The sequence below is a fragment of the Anabrus simplex genome, chromosome 3 (assembly GCF_040414725.1).
Source record: "Anabrus simplex isolate iqAnaSimp1 chromosome 3, ASM4041472v1, whole genome shotgun sequence".
NCBI classification, from domain to species: Eukaryota; Metazoa; Arthropoda; class Insecta; order Orthoptera; family Tettigoniidae; genus Anabrus; species Anabrus simplex.
Genome location: NC_090267.1, coordinates 340769218 through 340794405, shown reverse-complemented (window position 1 = coordinate 340794405; position 25188 = coordinate 340769218). Strand labels below are relative to the sequence as shown.

Genomic DNA, 25188 nt, shown 5'->3' with positions numbered 1-25188 from the left:
GCAATGCGCTGATTATATTTAGAAATCGTCTACTTGCATTTATTGGGAAACATTTTCTTCTTAGAAATTTTAACCTGGATTCAGGAAAGGTTTGTCAACTGCTAATGCTCTAGCAGCTTCCACTCATAATGTTTTAAATAATCTTGATCATAATAATTTTCTTAGTTCAATATGTTTAGACTTATCTAAAGCCTTTGATAGTGTAGTCCATCAACTATTGTTAACGAAACTAGAAAATTCTGTTGTCCATGGATTCTATTTACATGTTATCATATTACTTACAACAGCGTAAGCCGTGTTTTGAAGTAAATTATGAAATACATTACGAGATAAAGTTAGATCTTCCTTTGAAATCAGAAACAGCGGGATTCCACAAGGTACTATTTTGGGAACTTCTTTCTATCTCCTTTTTGTTACTGAATTGCCAGAACTTGTAAACTTCACCATTGTATCCTATGCAGACGATACATCTGTTATTATTTGCGGAAACGACAGGGAATCAATGGTACAAAATCTTAATCCATCCTTAAACCATATCGACATATAATTTTTATACTGCCAATTTCCTTATGGTGAGTCCTCATAAAATTATTGTAGTGAACTTTGTTGCTAATAGCAATTTGCAATGATGAAATGGCGTATGGCTTTTAGTGCCGGGAGTGTCCGAGGACAAGTTCGGCTCGCCAGGTGCAGGTGTTTTGATGTGACGTCCGTAGGCGACCTACGCATCGTGATGAGGATGAAATGATGATGAAGACGACATACACCCAGCTCCCGTGCCAGCGAAATTAACCAAGGATGGTTAAAATTCCCGACCCTGCCGGGAATCGAACCCGGGACCCCTGTGACCAAAGGCCAGCACACTAACCATTTAGCTATGGAGCCGGACATTTGCAATGATGATATAAGTATTCGGCTAAATGGCACATACCTTCGAACAACAGATACTAAATTCTTAGACATTGTCCTAGATAGACATCTGTCTTGGAAGAATGTTAACTATGTTCGTAAAAAATATATCATTCGGAATATTTTTATTACATAGGCTATCAAAAATTTGAGATACAACTGTAGTACTAAAAGTGTACTATCGAGTAATATACCCTTATTTGAACTATGGGATAATTGTCTGGGTTCGTGTGGCAAATTAATATTTTGAGCGACATCTCATTCAACAAAAGAAAGCTCTAATAAGCAGCTGTCGCACTGCGAACAGAAGTATGTAAAATCTTGAACACTCTGGTGTCCGTAGTGTTGATTTTCATCTGTTATAATCTTACAACGGCGTAAGCCGAGCGTTGAAGCAAATTATGCTAGTTATTTTACGTCGCACCGACACAGATAGGTCTTACGACGACGATGGGACAGGAAAGGGCTAGGAGTGGGAAGGAAGCGGCTGTGGCCTTAATTAAGGTACAGCCCCAGCATTTGCCTGGTGTGAAAATGGGAAACCACGGAAAACCATTTTCAGGGCTGCCGACAGTGGGGTTCGAACCTACTATCTCCCGAATACTGAATACTGGTTGCACTTGAGCGACTGCAGCTATCGAGCTCGGTAGCAACTTATGAAGTAGATTCATAACATTATAACACTTTCTTCCATTGTGTTGTTGTTTTAGTCATCAGTCCATAGATTGTTTTGATGCAGCTCTCCATGCCACCCTGCATTGTGCTAACCTTTTCATTTCTACGTAACTACTGCATCCTACATCTGCTCTAATCTGCTTGTCATATTCATACCTTGGTCTACCCCTACCCTTCTTACCACCTACACTTCCTTCTTCCATATAGATCTATAAATATATACTCTGCATTAAATACGATAAAACAGTGACTATAAGTAACAGTGAGACCCACAGTTATAACACAAGAAATACGAATGATTACTACACAAGTTTCCAGCGCACTAAAAATATGGACCTTTACCCATATGTGAAGGATACGTTACTCTACCTATAACAAACTACCTCAGGACGTATAAAATCTAACGGCAAAATGTTTATTCGTAGGTGCATGTATCATGAACTGTAAATCAGAATGTATTTTTATTTATACCGGTTGTCCACAATTGAAGTTATGGCATTAAGCGCGGAAGAGCACGGACTGTAATGATCGTAGGAGTCTGTCATTTCGTAGATATGCTAATGAATGCGCTCACGAAGTATGCCACAAAGAGTATTAGTTCCAAGTTTTGCCGCTAGGCAAAAATAGGGCGTTGTAAGCAATGATAGGGGGGGGGGGGTGGTCAGAACAAAGACAGAAAAGATCCAACACATGACAACTGCGGTTTTGAAAGTTTCATTAGCATTTATGGTTACAAACACTCAGCAACATGTTTGCCTGCAGAATATCGGGTGAAATCAGAGCAACATGCCGTCGTATGTTAGCCTTTAGATCAGGCAGAGACCAGACATGTCCCTGATAGACACGATCTTTCAAATATCCCCACAACCAGAAGTCACCTAGATTTAGGTCGGGGGACCTCGAAGGCCACGCACCTGGAAAATGCCTAGAGATAATGCGATCGTTACTGAAGGTTTCTTGAAGCAATTCTTTCACCTGGTGAGCGATGTGTGGTGTTGCCCCATCTTGGATGAAAATGACGGCGTGGTCACAGTTGCGTTCCTGCAAAGCTGAATCATGTGTTGGACAAGGAAGTCCCTATAACGTGCAGATGTCACTGTACACCTAACAGGTCCACGAAGGGTCATCTCCTCAAAGAAAACGAACCGAGAACGAAGGAGCTTGTAAAACCACACCAAACAGTCACGTAAGCTGAATGCAATGGTTGTTCCTGCACAACGTTTATAGGAGTCGAACCCTATAAGCAACAGTTCTGGGCATTCACTGCACCCTCCAGAGTAAAATGCGCCTCTTCAGTCCACAGAATATTTCCACTGGCGACATAAACCGAAGGGCAAAGTCACGGTGTTGTGCGATATCTTTGGGTTGCAATTCGTGAACAGTATGAAGTTTGTAGGGATACCAGTGCAAAATGCGCTGCGAAATCTTGTGAACTGTTGACCAGAGTAGCAACAATTCACGTAACACAGCTCGATCACTGGTTACAGAATTGGGAGAATGTGCTGCACGGTCTGCTGCACAGCTACTGCAACTTTATCAACAACATACACGGTATGAGTCACCGTCCTCTCCCTGGTGCGACACCTAAAGCACCTGTTTCCTCGAATTTCGTAATCATTTTCTTCAACCCATTACTTGTCATAGGACCTCTTCTCTGCTGTTTCTGTCGCAGAAATTCCCGCAATGCAGCGTTGCTATTGCTGTCATTCTGATAACTAGTAGTACACGGTCTCTCTTCCCAATAGGCATTACGTTTCACACGGAAAAGTTCAACTTTCTTACGTTACAATGAAGATTCACTTCACAAAAGGAATCAGCATGCGTCACCAAGCAATAACCAAGGACCTGACACAACGCAGTTTCACCGAAAGAACATTTTGACGCCAGAGTTTTTGCATGTTCTGATCGCTTGGAGCGCCATATTTTCGCCTGGTGGCAAAACTTGGAACTAATAATTTTTGTGCCATAATTCGCGAGTGCATTGCTTAGTTAGCACATGTACGAAATTTCAGACTCCTACGATCATTACAGCCCGTTCTGTACCGCGCTGAATACCATAACTTAATTTTATGGACACCCGGTACATACATTAGAATATACGTTTTTGTTGTATATAGAATACAGCATGACGTTGTCTGACAACTGTAAAGTCCTATAGACACAAATAAAATTTGAAATTACAGAGCTAGTTTGCCGTGGGGTTAGAGAATCGCAGCTATGAGCTTGCACTCGGGAGAGAGTGGGTTCTAACCTCACTGTCGGCAGCTCTAAAGATGGTTTTCCGTAGCTTCTCATTTTCACCGCAGGAAAATGGTGGGGCTATACCTGAATCAATCCCACGGCCGCTTACTTACTACCCCGAGCCCTTTCCCGTCACATAGTCAAAATAAGACGAATTTGTGTCGGTGTGTCATGAAACCAATGGTAAAAAAAAATTGAAATTGAAAATTGAAATATAAGCTGTACCATAAATTCTCGCAGAAACACTCCAATCCCAGACGCCTGCGTGGATATCAGGGAAGCTGATCACTAAACTATATCCCATTCCATGGTAAGAAAACAGTATTGCTCTTATGACAACAGGGTTGCCATATCAACACCATCACGGGAAAGCGGCGGCACATAAACTTGTCAAATTCAGTATTTAAGTTCAAGACAAAAAGCGGAATAAACTAAGCTACAAATTAATTTTATGAATTAAAAGGAACGGGGGATTTACAGTGTCTATTTTTGGTTTGTACGGAATGAGATGTAAATTACGGCACATAAAAAAACTCAGCATTGAAGTGTGAGACAAATTGGGGGAGAGACAAATAATTGTCATGGGCGCAAGGGGTAAGGGATGCATTTAAATGCATATAATAATTTTTTTTCAGGCAATAAAGGCTAGAAAACAGACGCAACAAAAACATGCTCTAGATGACTTCCCTACAGAAGTGAGTTGCCGGCGGTTCACAGAGTGAGGGACTACACGAGGCTTGTACCAGAGCAACGCAGAAGAAGGAAAATGAAGGAAGGCAACGAAGCGATGGCTGTTCCTGACATTGTGCTTCCTCCCTACAAATGTATTGATGAAAAAGACAATCTTATGTAGTTATTTTAATAACTCGCTGGCAAAAATGCATCATACTTCTTATCTATATTTCATAATGCATTACAAGGGTCAGTATAATATCCCTTAATCACGAGGAATTATGGGTGCCTCAGTGGGGGTGTGTTCACTGCTCGTAGGTCCATAAAACCAATACTGTTTCCTTAACGTGGAATGAGCTATAGCGGTGCTCTGAACACTCTGACGAAAATTGCCAACGGGCATGTGGCTATTAACGTTTCTCGTTAGACGAGTTCATCAGACACGAATCTGTCTAGTTTTGAAGTAGATCTACCTCCCAAAATTTGAACGAAATAATTGACCACATATATTTTGCCTCGCCTTGTAAGAACAAACGGTGAAATACAGAAAGAAACTCAGGATATTGTGGATTCAATGAGTTTTATGGACATCTCCTCAGAATGAACGAAGAAGTTCACACAAAATATCCTGACCCACTTTGAGGAAAAATACTGCCTTCAGATGACTCAATGAAAACAGACAAGAAGGTGTTCACGGTAGAAGTAGTTCCAGGCGAATAGAGTCAGAGTTGAAACGAAACATCTAAAGCAGTTTTTTTTTTTTTCGAAAGAAAGGAAATCAGTGAGAGAATGATGGAAAGCTGGCAAAACTGAAAGCCAATGGAGGAAGAAAATGAATTGGTGTTCATATCGAACAGAACAAGAAGTTACTAGTAGAAGCTTGAGTAATCGTTATCTTTGACTCGAAGGACTTCGATTGGAAATGGAATCTATTTGACAACCTGTGTTACTGAGGTAAGAATACTAAACTCCTCCTAATTTAACTCTGCGCTATTTTTAAAAAGCTATTTAGAATTCCTTTGGCTTTCATAGAAATATAAGGGGCTGCCTGGCCGAGGCGGTAAAGGCGAGCTCGGTTCGCCCGGAAGGACATGGGTTCGAATCTCCGTCAGGAAGTCGTAAAAATTTAAGAAACGAGATTTCCACTTACGGAGGTGCACATTGCCCTGAGGTTCACTCAGCCTACACCAAAAATGAGTACCAGGTTAATTCCTGGGGTCAAAGGCGGCCGGGTGTAGAGCTAACCACTCTACCCCATCAAGTGCAGAGGTCACGGATAGTGGAAGCTTATACCTTCCACCCCTCCAAGGGCCTTCATGGCTTGTTCGGAGATGACTTTGCTTCTTTGCCTTGCTCTTCATAGGAATATAACTGAACTTATGGTAAAAGGAACATGAGAAAGCTACCCTACATGCTGAGAGGATGTTGACAAAGAATTCTGATACTTGTAGGTATCGATAGCTAAAGCGAACTTTGCACCTCTGCTTGGTTGATGTGGATTCATTAATATACTAAGACATGGTTTTCATTGGTTTCTTAGTTTTCGTCGAAAGGGTTCATAAGTTCAATGATGTCGACCTTTAAACAGAACACATTTGTGATTTACGTACTATTTATGGTGAGAGAATACTCACTATCAAGGCATTGGTTGCATAATCAACAAATATGTAATTCGTGTGTGAATATTTATTCATACAGGCTTAAAATTACACATTTAAATACAATAACACTTACAATAAAAACAGTGAACGGCCATGTACTGTTAACACCACTAGAAACACAGACGACTCCCTCCAAAACAGTCAACGGCCATGTACTGTTAACACCTCTAGAAACACAGACGACTCCCTCCAAAACACGATTAAAAAGCTGACCACATTATCAGCAGACATAAAGGTAAACAAAGTAACGTCTCTACCCAAATTCCCAATTCGAGAAAGTGATTGTTTAGTAGTCGCCTCTGTGGTGTAGTGGTTAGCGTGCTTAGCTGCCACCCCCGGAGGTCCGGGTCGGGTTCGACTACCGGCTCTGCCACGAAATTTTTGAAAAGTGGTACGAGGGCTGGAACGGGGTCCACTCAGCCTCAGGAGGTCAACTGAGTAGAGGTGGGTTCGATTCCCACCTCAGCCATCCTGGAAGTGGTTTTCCGTGGTTTCCCACTTCTCCTCCAGGCGAATGCCGGGATGGTACCTAACTTAAGGCCACGGCCGCTTCCTTCCCTCTTCCTTGCCTATCCCTTCCAATCTTCCCATCCCTCCACAAGGCCCCTGTTCAGCATAGCAGGTGAGGCTGCCTGGGCGAGGTCCTGGTCATTCTCCCCAGTTGTATCCCCGACCAAGAGTCTGAAGCTCCAGGACACTGCCCTTGAGGCGGTAGAGGCGGGATCCCTCGCTGAGTCCGAGGGAAAAACCGAACCTGGAGGGTAAACAGATGATGATGATGATGATGATAATGATTGTTTAGTAAATATCCTCTTAACACAAACTAATAACATTTAAATATGACTATTATATTTTAAAAATAAACTGATTGAAAACAGCTAGCAAGTGGATGAAGGAATTACGTAATTTATCTAAAAAAGGCTTCCACAAAATGTCATTTAGAACCAGGAAGGTATTTGACGTGGACGAAACAAGGAAGACACAAGGGATGTATAGTCGCTCTGAGTGCATGAAATTGTATGATCCTCGTATTTAATATTTTATCAGACCTAACTATTATCAAAATATAATACACCTCCAGAGTAGATATAAACCCTGTGGATACCCACAACAAATATTATATCTATAGGGTCCATTGTTTTCTTTGCAAAAAGGATACACGCATTACCATGACTGTACATTTGTGTAAATATGCATTGTTCAAACAAGAAGTTTGGTCACTTAAATTATATGTTCCTCTCTATTATACGTATACGTACTGAAATGAAGACAGACAGGCATCGAAAACAATTCTTCTTCTTTGCAGTAATTAATACTTGATATGAAAATTGCTCTATGGACAAAAAAAAATTACAAGCCGGGCTGAGTGGCTCAGACGGTTAAGGCGCTGGCCTTCTAACCCCAACTTGGCAGGTTCGATCCTGGCTCAGTCCGGTGGTATTTGAAGGTGCTCAAATACGACAGCCCCGTGTCGGTACATTTAGTGGCACGTAAAAGAACTCCTGCGGGACTAAATTCCGGCACCTCGGCGTCTCCGAAGACCTTGAAATGCAGTTAGTGGGACGTACAACAAATAACATTAAATTATTATTATTATTATTATTATTATTATTATTATTATTAAAAAGCTACAACACGTCACTGCACAAGGAGTCGTAAATAAAGTGGTCCCTGGTCATTCACCAGAATGACTACGTGGTAATTAATTGTCTTAATAAGGAGTATTGCTACCCTTCGCACGGATATCGGCTTCAAAACACCTTCTCATGCTTCTGACGAGGCACCGCACGTTCAGCTGAGGCGGACGTCACCACTCCTCAAAAAGGGCGTCCTTAAAGGGCTATTAGTTTGTAGAGGTGAATTTCTCTCTCGGATGCATTGCTCCAGTTGGTGCCAGACTTGTTCAGTCGGATTCAAATCGGAACTTCTGGATGGCCACTCCAAACTTTATACGTGCTACTCTTGCAGAAATCTCTGAACGAGGTTGACACCCTGCAGTCTAGCATTATCATGCATGAATACTGCGATTTATGCAAGTTGCCTCACGTAAGGTATCATATGTGGCACTAACATCTCGTCAATATACAGTGTCAGGTTACTTGTTTGAGTAGCAGGCGATGAAATGGGTTAATACCCCCAGTTACTTTCGGAATAAGGTGGCCAACCTTCCACTATACAGCAAGTCAGCAGAGTTAATCACGCGCAGGGGGCCGTGCTGTGGGGCAAACCCAAAAGGCAAAGTCGTGGTAGGTACAAGGACATGGAAAGAGCAGCGAAAATTAAATACCCTCTTTTCTTTTGGAAACAACCGAAGGGTTTGAAGCTATGTATTTTCAAAACTGACAACAAGATAAAAGGTAAAAATGTTTACAATCTTTGTTTGTGATACTTAAAAGTAAAAATTATATACAACATACAAGACCAACAAGCCCATTCAATGGGAATTCCAACAAATGTCTAAGCACAACAGTGATGCTGACTAGAATTTCTGTAAGCCTTTTTATTATTATTATTATTATTATTATTATTATTATTATTATTATTATTTCTGGTGTTGTCTTTTTTGATGGGAAATAACATGCTTACTTCACACTAGAGGAAAGCACAAATAGATCAAAGGTCAAATCTCAAAGGAAGGTACGTAATTTGGAGGGACGAATACTGATAATAATACCTGGTGTACACATACGAAGTGAACAATATCTCAAAATAGTACAAGGGTTATTGAGGAACGACAATATGGATCCTCACAATAAAGTAGAGCAATAGTGCACATCGGTCAATTAAAGAAGGGACCGAAGCAAAATGAACATTCGTACACAATACAGATATATATTTTGGTTTTTGAAACAAGTACTAGATCGGCACCAATGTTGACAAAAAATAAATGATACAAGGACAGAAGTTAAAAGAAGTTGGGGATTTGTGAGCCACAATTTCTTGATGAATCCCATAATGCAATCTCAATTAGAATGTACTCAATAAAAAAAAATCGGTGTTAAAAAAGGGCATGACAAATTAATGACAGATCAGCAACAATCATTATCAATTTTTAACTGTTGGTCCTTTACTCCTTTCTTTGAAGATCAAAAAAAAGGAAAAAAAGGAATGGAAGGGGAAAGAGAAAGGGTGACACAGTCCGCGCACTCGAAGTCACAGACAGTTCCCAGAAAATCGATACACGATTGCAATGATCTACGAGACACCCATCATTAAAATTCAAACTTATGTGTCCATAGCTGAAGATACTTCCGCAACACTTTGAAAATATTATAAAACTTTCAAGACAAGGAATAAATCGAAAATAGTAAGTCCATGTTTGAAAGAGATAGACTAAACATGGAGTTTGTTATGTCAAGCCAGAAGGGCAACCCAATAGCTGAAATGTCTTAAAAGTTTGTGTGCTTGTCCTTTGCTCACCCACCTCCTCGTAAAAAAGCCAATTCGTAGAACAGCAGAAGTACAGACCAGCTGTACAATGACAAATGAAGCCCTCCACTCTAGAATCACCTCATATCCCAACTCGTCGCAAAGAAGATCAAGGTGAGCTTATATAGGCGGAGAGTAGCGATCGCAGAACATGCGAGAAGGCAGACGTAATGCATGACGTGATCGGTGGGAGGAGGGGTGCAAAACCATGCCCAGTAAACGAAGAGCCGGCCGGGAGAGTAGACGCACAGCTGATAAGGAGCGACACATGGCAGCAGGCGAGTCGTATAATGCAGCAGCACTGGATGACGAGACAAGTAAGATAGGCGAAGAAAAAGTAGAATCTCAAATCCCACGATGTAGTAGTGAGAGTACGTGACAACAGACGAGCAGTTAAGGATCTATTGCGAATGATCAGGAGATAGGTTTTCGTGTGAAGACTACACACCATAACAGATATATCTCCAAATGCAACGGCATGAAATCGCTCCACACGTCTTCTCCAGAATCGCATATGACAAACGATATTCATCCGAGAACAAAGCAGGACGCCAGTATCTTAGCTGTAAGTCCAGACGATCTCTAGCAAACTAGTCTCCTGCCTTGATGTCGTTTATCGAGTACAGGTGGGTCGTCATAATTTTAAATTGGCTGCTCGAAGCCTGTTTCTGACTATTTGGCCACTAATTCGTGCTCCAGAAGCCTTCAGTAGATCAACCTGTAGTGCTCGTGCTGTAACTGGGTGGTTTTGGAGAGCTCATATACGCATAAATTGATTCTACCCTGGGTTTGGTTTACTTTGGCGGCAGGTGTTAGTGCGCGTGGGAATATTTCCAGTCTCTTGGAAACGTTTCCACAGATCATCATCATCATCATCTGTTTACCCTCCAGGTTCGGTTTTTCCCTCGGACTCAGCGAGGGATCCCACCTTTACCACCTCAAGGGCAGTGTCCTGGAGCTTCAGACTCTTGGTCGGGGGATAAAACTGGGGAGTATGACCAGTACCTCACCCAGGCGGCCTCACCTGCTATGCTGAACAGGGGCCTTGCAGGGGGATGGGAAGATTGGAAGGGATAGACAAGGAAGAGGGAAGGAAGCGGCCGTGGCCTTAAGTTAGGTACCATCCCGGCATTCGCCTGGAGGTGAAGTGGGAAACCACGGAAAACCACTTCGAGGATGGCTGAGGTGGGAATCGAACCCACCTCTACTCGGTTGACCTCCCGAGGCTGAGTGGACCAACTTTTCAAATTTCGTGGCAGAGCCGGGAATCGAACCCGGACCTCCGGGCGTGGCAGCTAATCACGCTAACCACTACACCACAGAGGCGGACTTCCACAGATACCAAATCATATTATGAACAATCCCTAGCATTCTGTCAACGTACTTCTGTGAATAAAGTCCTTGAAGCACTGTACGTATTACGTGTGGCTTCATTAGACAACTGCTTCCCCCAACGTCTGCCTCCGTCCACACTATCAGCCATAACTCTTAAACACTTCACTCCACACAGACCAGCCTTCGCACACTTTGAATTACGGTATTCGTAACTTTCAACCGACACTGACATATCCCAAACTTCCGGATAGCCATGCTTGTAAACAGAACATGTTATTGCCATAATAGTCCAGTTCCAATCCCACTATGCATTCGTGTAATGTAGTTAGTACCATCTTAAGACGTAACCAAAGTTCCTTTTTTGAACGGTGCATTTTTTACCTTTCTCTGAAATATGAGAAAAATTGACTTAGTTCATTTCTCCACAGATCGATGTATTTACTGTACTTGTTTATAAAGAAACTAACTATTCAGTAATTTAATGCACATGTGTATTTGTTTAGAAAGATAAGTTATTCAAGTGTAATCCATGGCCGTAAGCCATGTCCTTGTAAAAATGAAGAGGAGAAAGATATATTACCTGTAAACGTCCTTATATGAGGAGTAATCACCTAGAAACACGCACTGGCCCACTCATTAATACAAACCAATGCAATGAAATTGTTTAGTAACCTCATGCAGAAACAGCAATATTTATCCCGTCTTAGAATTAAAATTCACTCTGTATATTCAAACGTGTATTCTACAGCTTCACTAACAGTCGAATGACGGTCGTAAAGATGAACTATTCTATTACCGCAGTCCTGTGTTCATCATCAATGGAGAAGCGTTTCTCCGTCAGAAATTTCTGGAGAGCACCAAATAAAGACATAAAATGACAGATCATGGCTTTCGGATAGGTGGTCAATACCCCACAACGTTTGTACATTGATAGCTCCTGCACGCTACTCGTAACTTGTTGATACTCATTGTTGCGAAGAGTAAAAACATCATAAAGTAACATACCGGGACATTTCCTTCCGCTGGCTTGATGGAAGATGTCCATGTCTGTTTTGACGAGTTCAGAACAGGCGCCATATTTGCTCACTGCACACACTCCCAAACTGCACAAGTCAACTACTAATTCCTGCTCGAGAATGATAGTAAATCGTTGCCTCTCTCCGACAGTTCATTGATGTGCGTGCACTGGACCGAGCAGTGGGGTCAGAGCAAGCCTCATTTGATCCCGATCGTTAGAAAATGTTTTCTCAGATTATGCAAGCAACCTTGCTTTAGAGTATAGTATGCATGGGTTCTCTGGATTAGGTTTGGAAAATATTTCTTCTTCAGTACGAGTACAGCAAAGATTGCCGTCATTCCTGCATGCTGCGTGTCGGTAAACGAAAGAGTGGTCACCATCACATGTTCCCGTACGCCCGTAAAAAATCCATCAATTTTGACGATTAGATAATCTGAGTGAAAAACAGACGGAGAAACAATAAAACTTACCCCATTACAATAAGTGCTGAAAATGCTCTTCCTCAGCCTGTAGACAAGCGTTGTGTAGTATGGTGCAATACGAGTGCTGGTTCATTCAGCCTCATAAATCTTCACAATTTAAATGCAAATTTCATTTTAAAATCTACAATACACAAAAATACGATGTTCAATACTCCATTCAGAAGCCATGAAACGCATTAATACGATCAGTTTCTGCTGTGTAAGAAGCAACCACGCTGTACGGAAACTTATCGGAGACCAGTTAAGACCATGGTATTACTGGGCGAGCTGTATGGGCCAGGCAGTAATTATAACATTCACTCATCCGGATACGGTAAAGGCAATAACCGGCCACTCGACTGGGACTCCAGGCTGTTCCACCAACGACCTCTGCTGGGCGATGCTTCCTGCGCAGCTTTAGATGTCTGCCGAGACACCTTCTCGATTTCCGTGGTGTCTACCCAATCATAACCTTGGCCCCGCTGTGTAGCCTGAATTCTTCCAAGTCAGTTTTACCACCTGCGCTACTACACCCACGACTCGAGTACTCCTGATACATTAGTTTCAGATCCGCTCTCTCAAGCTGATTCCAATCACAGAGCGATCTATCACTTTCTGGCATACTCGGAGGCGGTTCGCAGTGTCCACGGTGAAAGTAACACTTTCATGCTCATATACCATCACTGGTAAAATATATGTGACATACACTTGCCTTTTGAAGTTCATCGGCATCTGTGAATTTTGCAGGATGTACAGTAGTTTAGCATACCGAAAGCTGCCAACTGTCGTATGGTTGACCATCAATAGTTTAATGATCAATTAGAAAAATATCTATTCTATCAAATCATGTTTTACCGTGCGTGTATATGAACATCCTGCAGACAAACGTTGTTCTGTGTGATAATATTTACGTTGCTAAAGTTGCATTAAGGGACTTGCACCTTCATAGTTGTCTCTCTGGTTCATAATATCACCAATTCACAATCATTGACAAGTTTGCGCTACGTACACAATTTTGTACATACATATGCATGATTAAGAGTGACTTGATATAAACTGAGTCATTCATTAAGAGTGATTTTTACATGTTTGTATAGTGTTTCTACGTGTTAGAATTCGTGTTTCGACAGACTGGAAAGTTGTATTAACTGAGCCGACACCGAAAATAACGGTTCTGTTCTTAATAGAAATAAAAGACTGTAAAATGAAATGCATAGCGCTTCTTCTCCACTGGAGGAGAAAAGTCTGTAACATTTTCTAGCAGAGAGTTCTACTTTAGAAGTCCATTACCGGGTATCTCTTACCTGAGTTGATGTTCTGGCCGAAATGCTGGAAAGACTTTATCGAGGCTCCGGCAGGCCCATGGCTCATGATGAGAGGAAGTGCTGACTGTAATGAAAAACAATACCTGATCACAAGAGGACAGGGAATGTTTATTACACACGTGGCACGGAACACCAAAATGATGGAGGGAACTGTTTGGGTTATACCAGACCGATCACAATGAAACTATGTAGGACGATAAACCAAGGCATCATGAACTTAAAGGTAATAGTCATTCTTCCGTAAAAATAATAGCTGAATAACCCTGTATATGAATATCAAATACTTAATAGTAAATAATATTTTAGCTTTCATTATAAATGACACAAAAGTATGAAAACTCTAATATTTTTATATATTAATTTACTCCACACGTTAGCAAAATAGTGCTGTAGAGTGTGAAATTCTGGCCGTGTTTGCAAGATATAATTTGAAGTGTAGGCTGTTTTATGGAACTTTAATATAACAATTAGTAGGCCTATATTTCTACAGGCAACTGCTTCGAGCCATCTATCAATTTTTCTGCAACGTTGACTTTACGGCAAAACGGCTACGACTATTAAATTTAGGATCAGATAATTGTTATTTCGTCCCAGTCTCATTGAAATCTGTTCGGGTCAACCCAGGCAGGTCCCTTGTTAGTACCCAGGCTACGGAGAGTGGATTCTTTCAGTGGCTTTCATGGCCTCTACGAAATGACTTTGTGATAATATTCGTCAATAACATTGAGTTTGGTCACCTAACTTTGGTCTCTAAGGAATGAACCTTACTGTATCTCCCCCATTACTATTGAAGCTAGTGATTCATAGCTAGACCTACACTCTGACTTTTAGGTTGTATTATGCGTTGCACCGCATGCAGTGAAGAGACCCACACTGGAACCTTCTTTAAAGTCGCATGTAGGAAGCATTTTCAGTTATTTGTGAGGAGTTGAACTATTGTTAACGTTTATCTTGTACCACGAAAGACACTGTTGGTAGCTTTCGGAGTTTAATTAATATTTTAATTTATACTTGGATTTTAAGGTTAATAAAATAATATCAGGGAATAGAATAGTGGTATACGAATAATTACTACACTTATATAACATGTAATTGCTTACTTACTGTATTTGATTCCTTATGGTTATAGGCGAAAATGAGCTTCCAGATGTCGATGCAGATGGGTTGAGTCACAGCCCCGTCTGAACAAAAATGCCGTGCAATGAACGTGAATAGCGACGAATGCGGTAATATCTGGTATATTCCAAACAGATTTGACAGCCACTGAAACACAATGATCTGTGTTACAAAGTTATTAATATTTTGTTTTAGTCCTGTCGGACGAAAGGTTAACATTTTTACAAAAGTATAAGTTCTATATTTCTTCATGATGGAAAGGAATGACAAATTACGAAAAGTATTTGTAAAATACATATGAATGATTAGGGTCATAATCGTATTAATTTCACTGCCTTTATCGTTGCAGGACGATTTTCGACAATAGAGTAGTATTGCGGAAATATTGCAATATTTGGGCTGGGAGAGTAAGGAGACGAGCTGCTCGACTAAGTGGTATGTTCCAAACATTGAGTGGATTTATGGCGTGGAATGACATTAGTAGGCGAATAAGCTTGAACAGAACTGAGTCGCCCGTTTACAAAGCGGGCCAAATGCCAAAAATTTAAGAAAAAGAGTTGTTGGCACTACTAGCCAGAGTTTCTTATCGGCTGTCAAGGGAATTATTTCTCAGGCAGCAAATTCGGCTTGAGGCTTTTTAAAGTGCATTTTAAACAAACGCATGCGTCTGCAAAGTGGGACAAGTAACTGCTGGCCCAGGGTACAAAACGGGCCAACTGAACAGCGGTTGCAAAACGGGCTATGTTCGCATGAAGGCATGGCTATAGGAAAGGAGTACTGTGCAAAACGGGCTATCTTTCCAACAGGTGGTCGAGGTCCTCATTTCAGGAAATAAAATACGAATGTGAATGCTGTGATCGTAGAAGTTTAAGTTGGCGGAACCGGAGATCTGCATTTGTTTCTCCTGCCATGCTGGCGCAGTAAAACATGAGGAAGAAAACGATGCAGAACTTATGCTCAGCTACACCTGCCTAAAATAATTTAGTGCTTCCAAAAGTTCCCCACCAAGCCACTTACTATTATTATTTGTACAACTTCACTGTTTGCCAGAGCTCATATTTAAGCACTCAGATCCCAGAAAACGTCACGTCCTACGTTTGGTTAGACAATGAGTTCACTAAAAGCTCTAACGCATCTGCTGTACATCACCAACTAGTGGATGTGGATTTCAAAATGTTTTACCAAAATACGATTGTTTTCGAATGGATATGGCGGTTAGAAAAAAATATATGGCTACTAACTAAACCCGGCCACGCTTCGTTGTTGCTCAGTCTGATATGAAATGAATGGGTAAGTAAATAAATGTATTCTAGCGAACTTAGAGTAGATTCACCGAGAAAACACATAATCCAATTCAATACCCTGCCGTGCGTTACTGTGGCTATGTAGTGGAATGAAAGGAAAGGAATAAAAAGGATGTTTTTCACAGAAAACCATGTTTCATTTTAAAGCCAGTGGATTGAATACATTTTTTCTTTGTCCGTTTTTGCATATCATAAAGATTGGACGGTTTACGGACTCTGGATAACACGACGTATAATTTCCTATGACAGAAGTAATCGCTTTCTAAACTCTCAAACCACACACTTGCAAAGACTGCTCTTGGGCTTTATTAATAGTCATAGCGAATTCAAGGCGTATTGAACATTGAAGTCGTTTGAATTCGAACGCCATATTGGTCGGAATGAGTGGTATTCGTGGAAGTAGTACGTCTGCACCTTAATAAGGTCCAATCAGAACTGTTGCTTCAATGAGATTTTTCATCAATTTTTCACTACTAATCGTGTGCGATTGCATAACTTTGGCAGATGGATGTTTCGGAGTAATATAATTGGCACTCCAATTTTGAAATTCAGAATGTGTGATGGTAATCAGGGAACATCGAGAGAATTAAGAAATTCCGTTGGAGAATTCACTACTTCACTACGTTTCATCACGGAGTCAATGGATTTGTATGTCGACACTTTTAGCCGCTAGCATGGTTCTTCCGCTCAACCATGAGTGATTTCAGTAATTTGTTTCCATGCTTTCGAAAACCGCGTCTGCTAATTTATATTTTGAATTCACGATGTTGCAGATAGTAGACGGGAAAGTGATTTTTCCTGTTTCTTGGTTTGTAGGTACAGTGCCATTACCGATCTCTAGTAATAATTGCCTTGAAAATATACTAGCTGTTGGATAGGTTCGAAGCTGAACTCTTATATTTTTGTTAAATGCATCTTTTTGACTCTGCTCCAAAACGTTGAATATTTCAATCAGGCATACAATTCATTAGCTGCTGTTGAGCGAGATATAACTGGAAGCGTTTGCCAGTCGTCACTGGATAGTAACACCAATCAATGCTCCAGCAACTGGAACATGAGTATTTCGCAAGTCTTTCAATGTATGGTCTAATGCCTTCAATGACTTCTTGTGAGCCATGGTACATACATCCCATACAATGAATTTGCACGACTGATAACCTTTCCCATTACTGATTTTTTTGAAATGTTACATGTTGGGTGTTCTGTGAATTGCATGTTTAGTGACAGTTTAAAAATGGAATGCGCTGTTCTCCCTCCTTCCACAAACGTGGCAGCAATGCCTAAAGAAGAGCTAACGCAATAAGGCCGTTTGAATGGATTTTAGCGAGCATCTAGGAAATTAAGAACGTTTTTCCATTTCCACCTGGAGCGTCCAAAAAGTACAGTCCTCCGGATTGATTGGCCACAACTTGTATGACGGTATCAAATGCTATCTTTTGTTCTGGAATAAATTTCGGTGAATTTTCTTGGACGAACCACTAAGTCATTTCTGTTGTATGACTGCTCTTTGAGCAGTTCTCTGTCGATTATTCCATTTATGGACCGATTTGGTGCTGTCATTCCCAATTGTGCCAACAACTTGCCGCAGATTGCAAGACAAAGATCCTCAATGAAGATTAGTGCTTCATTGCACATTTCTTCTGTGAAATCCAAGTTATGATTTTGTGTTTATTGGCTCATTCTCTGCAAAATGTAGTCTTTGTATTTCTCCCACAATTGTACTGTTTGTGACGGGGAACATATAGATAAAATAATTGCGAACAGCGTACGTATTTTAAATGGATTGGAAGTGACAGATGAATCATCAATTGACTTGTCCCAATTATCGTTGTTTTGCAGCACGCACTCCGATACATATTATGTACTACTCCATCCACTGCTCGTAAATGTATAAGTGGTATTGGACCACGAGCGGTAATCAGACGCAACCATAAATAAAAGCATTCAGAGTTGTTCGGATGTACAGTGTAAATTCTTCTTAAAGATTTGATGAAAATATTCCAGGTTGTCCAATTACTGCTTTGCCTCTCTTCCTTCTTTCAAAATTCTTCCGTGTTGCGTTCCAAGTGTAATAAGTGGGAATGTCTGCATACATAAAAGTTCTTGCAAAATCATCTGTTTGACATAATAGAATAAACACTGTTAATTTTGTGTTCGGTGGATTTCTTGCTATCTCCTGTACGTTTCGTTCCGTAAAATACACTCTTTGTCCATTTTCAAGATGGACAGCAAGATGAACGACAGTGGGATCCCTCTCGTGGACTGGGAATCCTAAAATACGCCACAAAGCTTCATTGTTGTTAATTTATTTCCCAATATGATATTGAGAGATTTGATCTAAATGACTTATTTTTGAAACTCCAAAGACAGCCATATCGCTGCATTTGTTCACGTACTTACAAATGTATTTTATGGATTTCACAGAATTGCAACACTCAATGTTGATATGTGCTTTGAAGGTTTTCGAGAAAGGGGTGAATATTGAACCCGAACGGTTCATATCATTGCCTTAGAATATTGTAAATTGTATAAAGTCACGGGGAGAATGGAGTACAGTTACATGAGAGGCCGGATATGTGTTACAATTCCGCTTGCCTAAGCTTGGATCCAGAGTCCAATTGTCAGGGTCATTTGATGGCGTAATATGGAAGTAATGGAATATTCCACGCTAGAGTGAGAGAGATGTATGATCGAGGTACTCAGATTTTAAGTTGGCAGCACTTCTGAGTAGCGAATCGGAGCACAGCAAGTCTGAGGTGATGGGAGAAAAGAAATATGGACGCCCGTATGAAAGCCCCCCAATATTAACTAAATCCACCGAGGGACAATTTAGAATCAATTTCAAGCTCTCCCGTAGATGAGAATTTAAGACTACATTTTCCTAATGAGCTATCGTGACTAATAAAAGCAGCCATATACGACGGCATATTGCACCACTGATGAGGGGACTCCCTGAACTCCGTACCCGGAAGCCAGCGTGTAAGAAGAAGCCCAGCGCTGCTCGGAAGAGACACTCTGCGGCGTGGTTTGGAACGGGTTGGACGGAAGGCGCATGGTGTTCGATGTATACTAATATCTTGAACATTTCTTAGCCTACGAGTAATAACTTTAACTATCGATAGGATATAACTGGATACGATAGATCTCATCTTCAATTAGATACTGATGGAAAATACTATAGAGCTTGGGGAGAAAGTCTTACAATATTAACTTTGATAAAGCAGTAAAGACTGGAACGATATCGAGATACGGTCGCTTCGCAGTGCCACGTGTTGAGAATCGCAGAATATAGCAGAGACGGAGTATATATAATTGGTGTAAATAAGTGTTTAATGTGTACCTATAAGTCATTCATGTATATGTTTTGTGTATTTTAGTGTGATAATGCGTGTGAAGCCGTGTGAAATGTTAAAGCCTGCAAAAGTGAGGAACATGGGTATCGAGAAAGGCATTGTTTCACATGTTAATGCCACCAATATGATGGAATAAACCTCATCATGGGCCGACTGAGGCCAAAATGTTGTGGAGCTGAGTATGGGACGTCACCGAACTCGATAAGTACTTCTGATTCATTAATTTGCTTATACACCATTCGCTGTTAACTTGTTAATAATTTTCATGGATGATAGTTCACTTTATTTTTCTTTTACTGTAGCAAGGGTAGTTAGCAGTAGGGAGTAACCTCATACTGATGCTTTGGGGGGAGTGATTATGTAGAATAAGAGGCGTGTGTTGAATATTATCTTCTTGAATAATAAGATAACATGTGTAGGAATATGATCTTATATAGTGATTAAATACGTGTGTGAAAATATGTTTTTTATAGTGTGCGATCCTCTGTTAAGATATCTGCGTGTGTGTAAATATTTTAAGTGATATAGGTGGCAATCAGTATTAATTTAATAATCAGGGGATAGTACAGGAATAATGGCATGCTGCATGATATTAAGTTAAGATCATCGAGAGAAATTTCATTGACCGTGAAGATACGAACCCTTGACCACCCAGGCACATTACAGTGAAATTTTAGAGTTTATTTCATCAGTAAGTAAAATGTGTTTTAACCAGTGGATGAAAATGTGCTGTTAGGGAATTTACTTGAGATTTAGTAAGGTTAGCTTCGAAGTAGAACCTTTAAGATACAAATGCCAGCAGCACGAGACGAACCGTCGAGATTGCGGAGTGCAATATGTGGAACAGTACCGGGAAGTTGATATATGTGTTTCTTAATATGTTGAATTTTATGAGAAACGGGGAATTAAATACGTGATGTATAGAGCAAATAATGTGCATTGATAGTGTTGAATGATTGTAAATAATGGTTATTGTTCGCCCAGAGAGGCAGTGATACAAAAGATAATTTAAGAGAAACACATGAGTTAATTAAAGTGGAGAGATATATTCATTTGGTGCTGACTAGTAGATTGCCGTGTTAGTGAAACAAACAGATATGAGATGCGCTCAAGATTAAGATGTTCGTTTTGCCGGCTGGGCATGTATATTAAAGGAGTTTCAAACTGCGTTGATTAGGGTCTTTAAAATGAAAGGATTTATGTCATTTATTATACAATTCTGCTTGAGGAATTTTAGGAACAGCACATTGAAATTAAAATGATAGATACACTTCGTGACAGTCTATTGTGATGTAGGGAAAGATAGGTCGCTCTAATGTTGTGATGTTGAAGGTCGGAGGTTGATGCCCGGCCAGCCCAATGATCATGATTTCCTGGTGATTATTTATTTGACTGATGTTGTGTTGTTTTTACTGTGTATTGGGCAATGCAAAGTCTGGTTTGCAGTTGCAAATTTTCTTGTTGATGTGTGAATTCATTTCACTTATGGTCGATTTATTGCGACAATTTGGTTCTGTCCTGTTGTCATAGGGTTAGTGTAGAATAAGTAATAGATCTTAAATTTAGTGTAGGTTCTTTGCTACAGAGTTTCTGTTTATTTTACGTACTATGGAAACAGGTGATTGTGTATACGCGGAATATTTTTCTTTTAATGATGAATCAGAGTAGTAGGTTAAATTTATTCGCGTCAGGGGTAACTGTCGATTCGGTCACGTTCCGTATTATCTGTACATATATGAGAGGAGGATGCTATAAGAAAGAATGAGTTTAGATAAATTTCGGACTTAATGAAATTAGGAATGATTTCATGAATTATTGAGGACTTAATAACCGAATGAGTTAACAAATTGGCGGACTTAACAATTAATTGATTTTGTAAATTACATGATTGAATAAATTTAACGATTTCAGAGGTAATGAATTTTTGGGATGTAATGACTTCAGACTTAATGATTACTAATGATTTAATGATTTTCATTTAATAAATTGAGGAGTTTATGAATAATACAACAAATTTTAGGATTTAATAATTTCATGATGGAAAATCTTGTAATAAAATAAACAATTTAATAATTATAATTACAAGGTTTATGACGCAATAATTAAATAATTTTGAAAGTATGTAAAGTGGATACAGATTAATTGCTTCATGAATAGATGATTGTATTTTGGATTTATTTCGTTTGGATTTCAACGGTCACTCTGACGAAATGATGGATGAAATGATGGTCAAATACATTAATATTATTATTATTATTATTATTATTATTATTATTATTATTATTATTATTATTATTATTATTATTATTATTATTATTTGTAAAATGTGGTGTCAACCAACATAATGGAAACCGAGCTGAATTAGGTAAATGGAATTAGTGGAGTAAAGTAATGTTGGTAAATGATAATGAGATTTAATGGGAACCAAATTAAGTGATGTATTTGGAGGAAATTTTGAATTCATGAATAAGATCGTTGATACTTCATGGTCAGAGTTGACACATTAAAAACATTAATTTTGATAACTTAGGTTGACGAATTCCTAGCAGATGATGACGTATGGAGTGACTTATAATAGATAATTACGAAGATTGACCAAAATTCAAATGAATTGAATAAAATAATGAATGATGTATCCATATACGGTCCGAAATTTTGTTCATTTGTGTAGGAGCGTTACTATGCCAAAGTTTAGCTTTTTATTTCAATAAATCTGTGGTTACAAAAAGGTTCTCATTCAGATCTTTTTATTTAAAATTTATCTTCTCTCTTATCATTCCCGCTTAGTAATTTAAGGTTAGTTTGTAATATTTGAAGATGTCTCTGCGGGTAGTACCCAGTCAGCGACCCTGTGATTGTCTCATGCTGGTGCCACATTTCAAAGGCTGGAAGGGTAGAGGGTTGCATATGGAGCAACCCAACCATTCAATGTCATTTCCTCTTGCAAATTAATATTTGCTTTACCATTGTCTTCTGTAGGTCTTCGTCGACATAGTGGTTAACCATCATTGCCAGTAATCGTGTCCTTTAATAACCCTCGAGGATACTGTTTGGAGCATTTTCCATCGATCATACACGGTGAATTTATATTGATTTCTCCACATGATCCATGTATCACGTTCTTGGTCACAAATTCAAACAACTCATTATCAAATGTGGGTTCTGGTATTTGGACAGATATTATTTTATCGATTTAATTTGGAATTATCTTCACAGTAAGCCATATTAGAATGTGCGCACGTGGCAATCCTCTTTTTTTCCATTCCACACAGTACATCCAACATTGCGTTTCTCCAAAAACGTGTAGCGAAGTGTTAAAATAAATTAACTTCCTTACCTTTTGTTTGAAAACGTGCACTGCTATGTCGTGGCGACCATCGGGAGTTTGTCCTCGAAGTAGTAATTCTTTTATTTCATACCATGCTGGATTATATGTAAATTTAATGGAAGGAACTGGACGACCGTATTTCCACACACACGTAATAGCACCCTGCGCATAATTCTGCATATGTTGCCAACTACCACTGTATTTGGCAAGCAATATGGTGATCTTTCGTATGTTGCTTATATCACCATCATTACTTATCGCGTCTCTCAAATGTATATATTCTTCTGATCTCAGTTTATTTTGATTGAGCCTAATGAATAGTAGTAGTTCTGACACTATTTTCACGTACATATCGACGATGTCTTGATGGAAGAGCTGACGACATTTCCTAATATGGTTATCTTCACTATTATATACCATAATCCGATAAGAATAACAATTCGTTGAACTAATGTTTTTGTTTGTGTATTTTTACCTGCGACTGTGTTTATCATCTTGATGTTAAAATGATAACCATCTTGACCGTCCGGAAACATAATTGGATATTGTAATGGATCGTAGCATCTGTGAGTGTCTGCATTCTTTGTAGTTTCTCATTCTTGGGCTGCAAGACGATATCGTGATGTACGTGCATTTGTTTTGTAGCAATGCATTCCATTCTTGCAGCTAAACGATCGCACAATTTTAAAGCCTTAGGCTACGGCCAAACTTGCGTGATTTCTAGCTGCGTTACTGCGTGTTGTTCACGCAGCTGGACGACATGACACGTGGCCACACTTGCGTGTTTGCGTGTGTTGTATATCGTGAAGTAACAAAGCATCGCCATTGTTCTGCATATGGAAGGAATTCCATGTAATAACTGCGTTGTTGCATTATGTGCTGCGTTGGTTGTTTATCGTCGTCGTCGTTGTCAAAGAAAATTCAGGATCCACACTATAATGAGTGACATGTCATCAAGTGGACAATTTGTGCTCCTTACACAATAAACTAAAAGACAACGAAGAAAATTCTTTTTAGTATTACAGAATGTCCGTGATCTCATTTAAAATGCTTTTCTGTTTGTTAATAAATGCTTTCAGCTAAAGAAACACAAGGAAATGTATTGCTGCGGAAGAAAAACGAATGCAAATAGACCACGCACAGTATTAAATCAAGAGCACAATACCGCAGCGTCTTCTTCGCGCATGTGTGGCCAGGCACTGACCGGGAAAACATGCAAACAAAATGGACCTAGGCCCATTCCGGAGCGCGTGACCTTGAGAACGCGCCTTGTCTCTTGTCCCGCTGCGGCAAATCACGCTGTGTGTGGCCGGTCCCGTTTATATTTGTGCTGTCCATTTTTTACGCGAGATTTCACGGAGTAACACAGCATGAAATAACTGAAGTATCGTCGTAGTTTTAGGGATACATTACGTTGTATTCATGAATCACGCTTGTACTGTACAACCGGGCGAGTTGGCCGTGCGCGTTGAGGCATGCGGCTGTGAGCTTGCATCCGGGAGATAGTAGGTTCGAATCCCACTATCGGCAGCCCTGAAGATGGTTTTCCGTGGTTTCCCATTTTCACACCAGGCAAATGCTGGGGCTGTACCTTAATTAAGGGCACGGCCGCTTCCTTCCAACTCCTAGGCCTTTCCTATCCCATCGCCGCCATAAGACCTATCTGTGTCGGAGCGACGTAAAGCCCCTAGCAAAAAAAAGTACTGTACACACGTGCATTACCAGTTGTGTGACTCGGATCACAACAAGAAAGCATCTTGAGTGTCAGTAAGATCTTGCACCAGCGAACGGTACAACGGCAAGACCAGCACCGATTTTCAGTCACTAAACTCACAAGTTGAAATAGTACTGATATTTCAAAAAGGAACTTACCGATGTATAAATTAATAACATGTTTGATTAGTAAGGGTTTGAACATTTTGTCCAGGGGCATACATGACTACAGTTCCACTTAAAGAAAGCAAACTTGCTTTCGAGTTGTTTACATGTCCCTTAATTCCATTTAAATGTATGAAAGTAGACATTTAGGTTTAAAATCTTAGGTGGATAATCCAGCATAAACCAGAGGAAGCGTGCTGGGCCCATAACCCAGAGGTCCGTGGATCAACACAATGCTACCGAGCTTGATAGCTGCAGTCGCTTAAGTGCGGCCAGTATCCAGTAATCGGGAGATAGTGGGTTCGAACCCAACTGTCGGCAGCCCTGAAGATGGTTTTCCGTGGTTTCCCATTTTCACACCAGGCAAATGCTGGGGCTGTACCTTAATTAAGGCCACGGCCGATTCCTTCCCATTCCTAGGCCTTTCATACCCCATCGCCGCCATAAGACCTATTTGTGTCGGTGTGGCGTAAAGCAAATAGC

At 40.2% G+C, this 25188-nt stretch overlaps 1 protein-coding gene across 3 annotated transcripts in view; it reads right to left on the bottom strand.

The window, feature by feature from the left end:
- Positions 1 to 25188, bottom strand: part of LOC136867308 (lipase 3) — a 174444-nt gene that overhangs the window by 85330 nt on the left and 63926 nt on the right. For all 3 annotated transcript variants that reach the window (XM_067144466.2, XM_068226701.1, XM_067144465.2), the window contains 2 exons: positions 14831 to 14989; positions 13706 to 13790 (listed from right to left, as the gene is read on the bottom strand). In XM_067144466.2, the coding sequence (XP_067000567.2) occupies positions 13706 to 13790; positions 14831 to 14989 (244 nt within the window). The remainder of the gene's footprint in view (positions 1 to 13705; positions 13791 to 14830; positions 14990 to 25188) is intronic.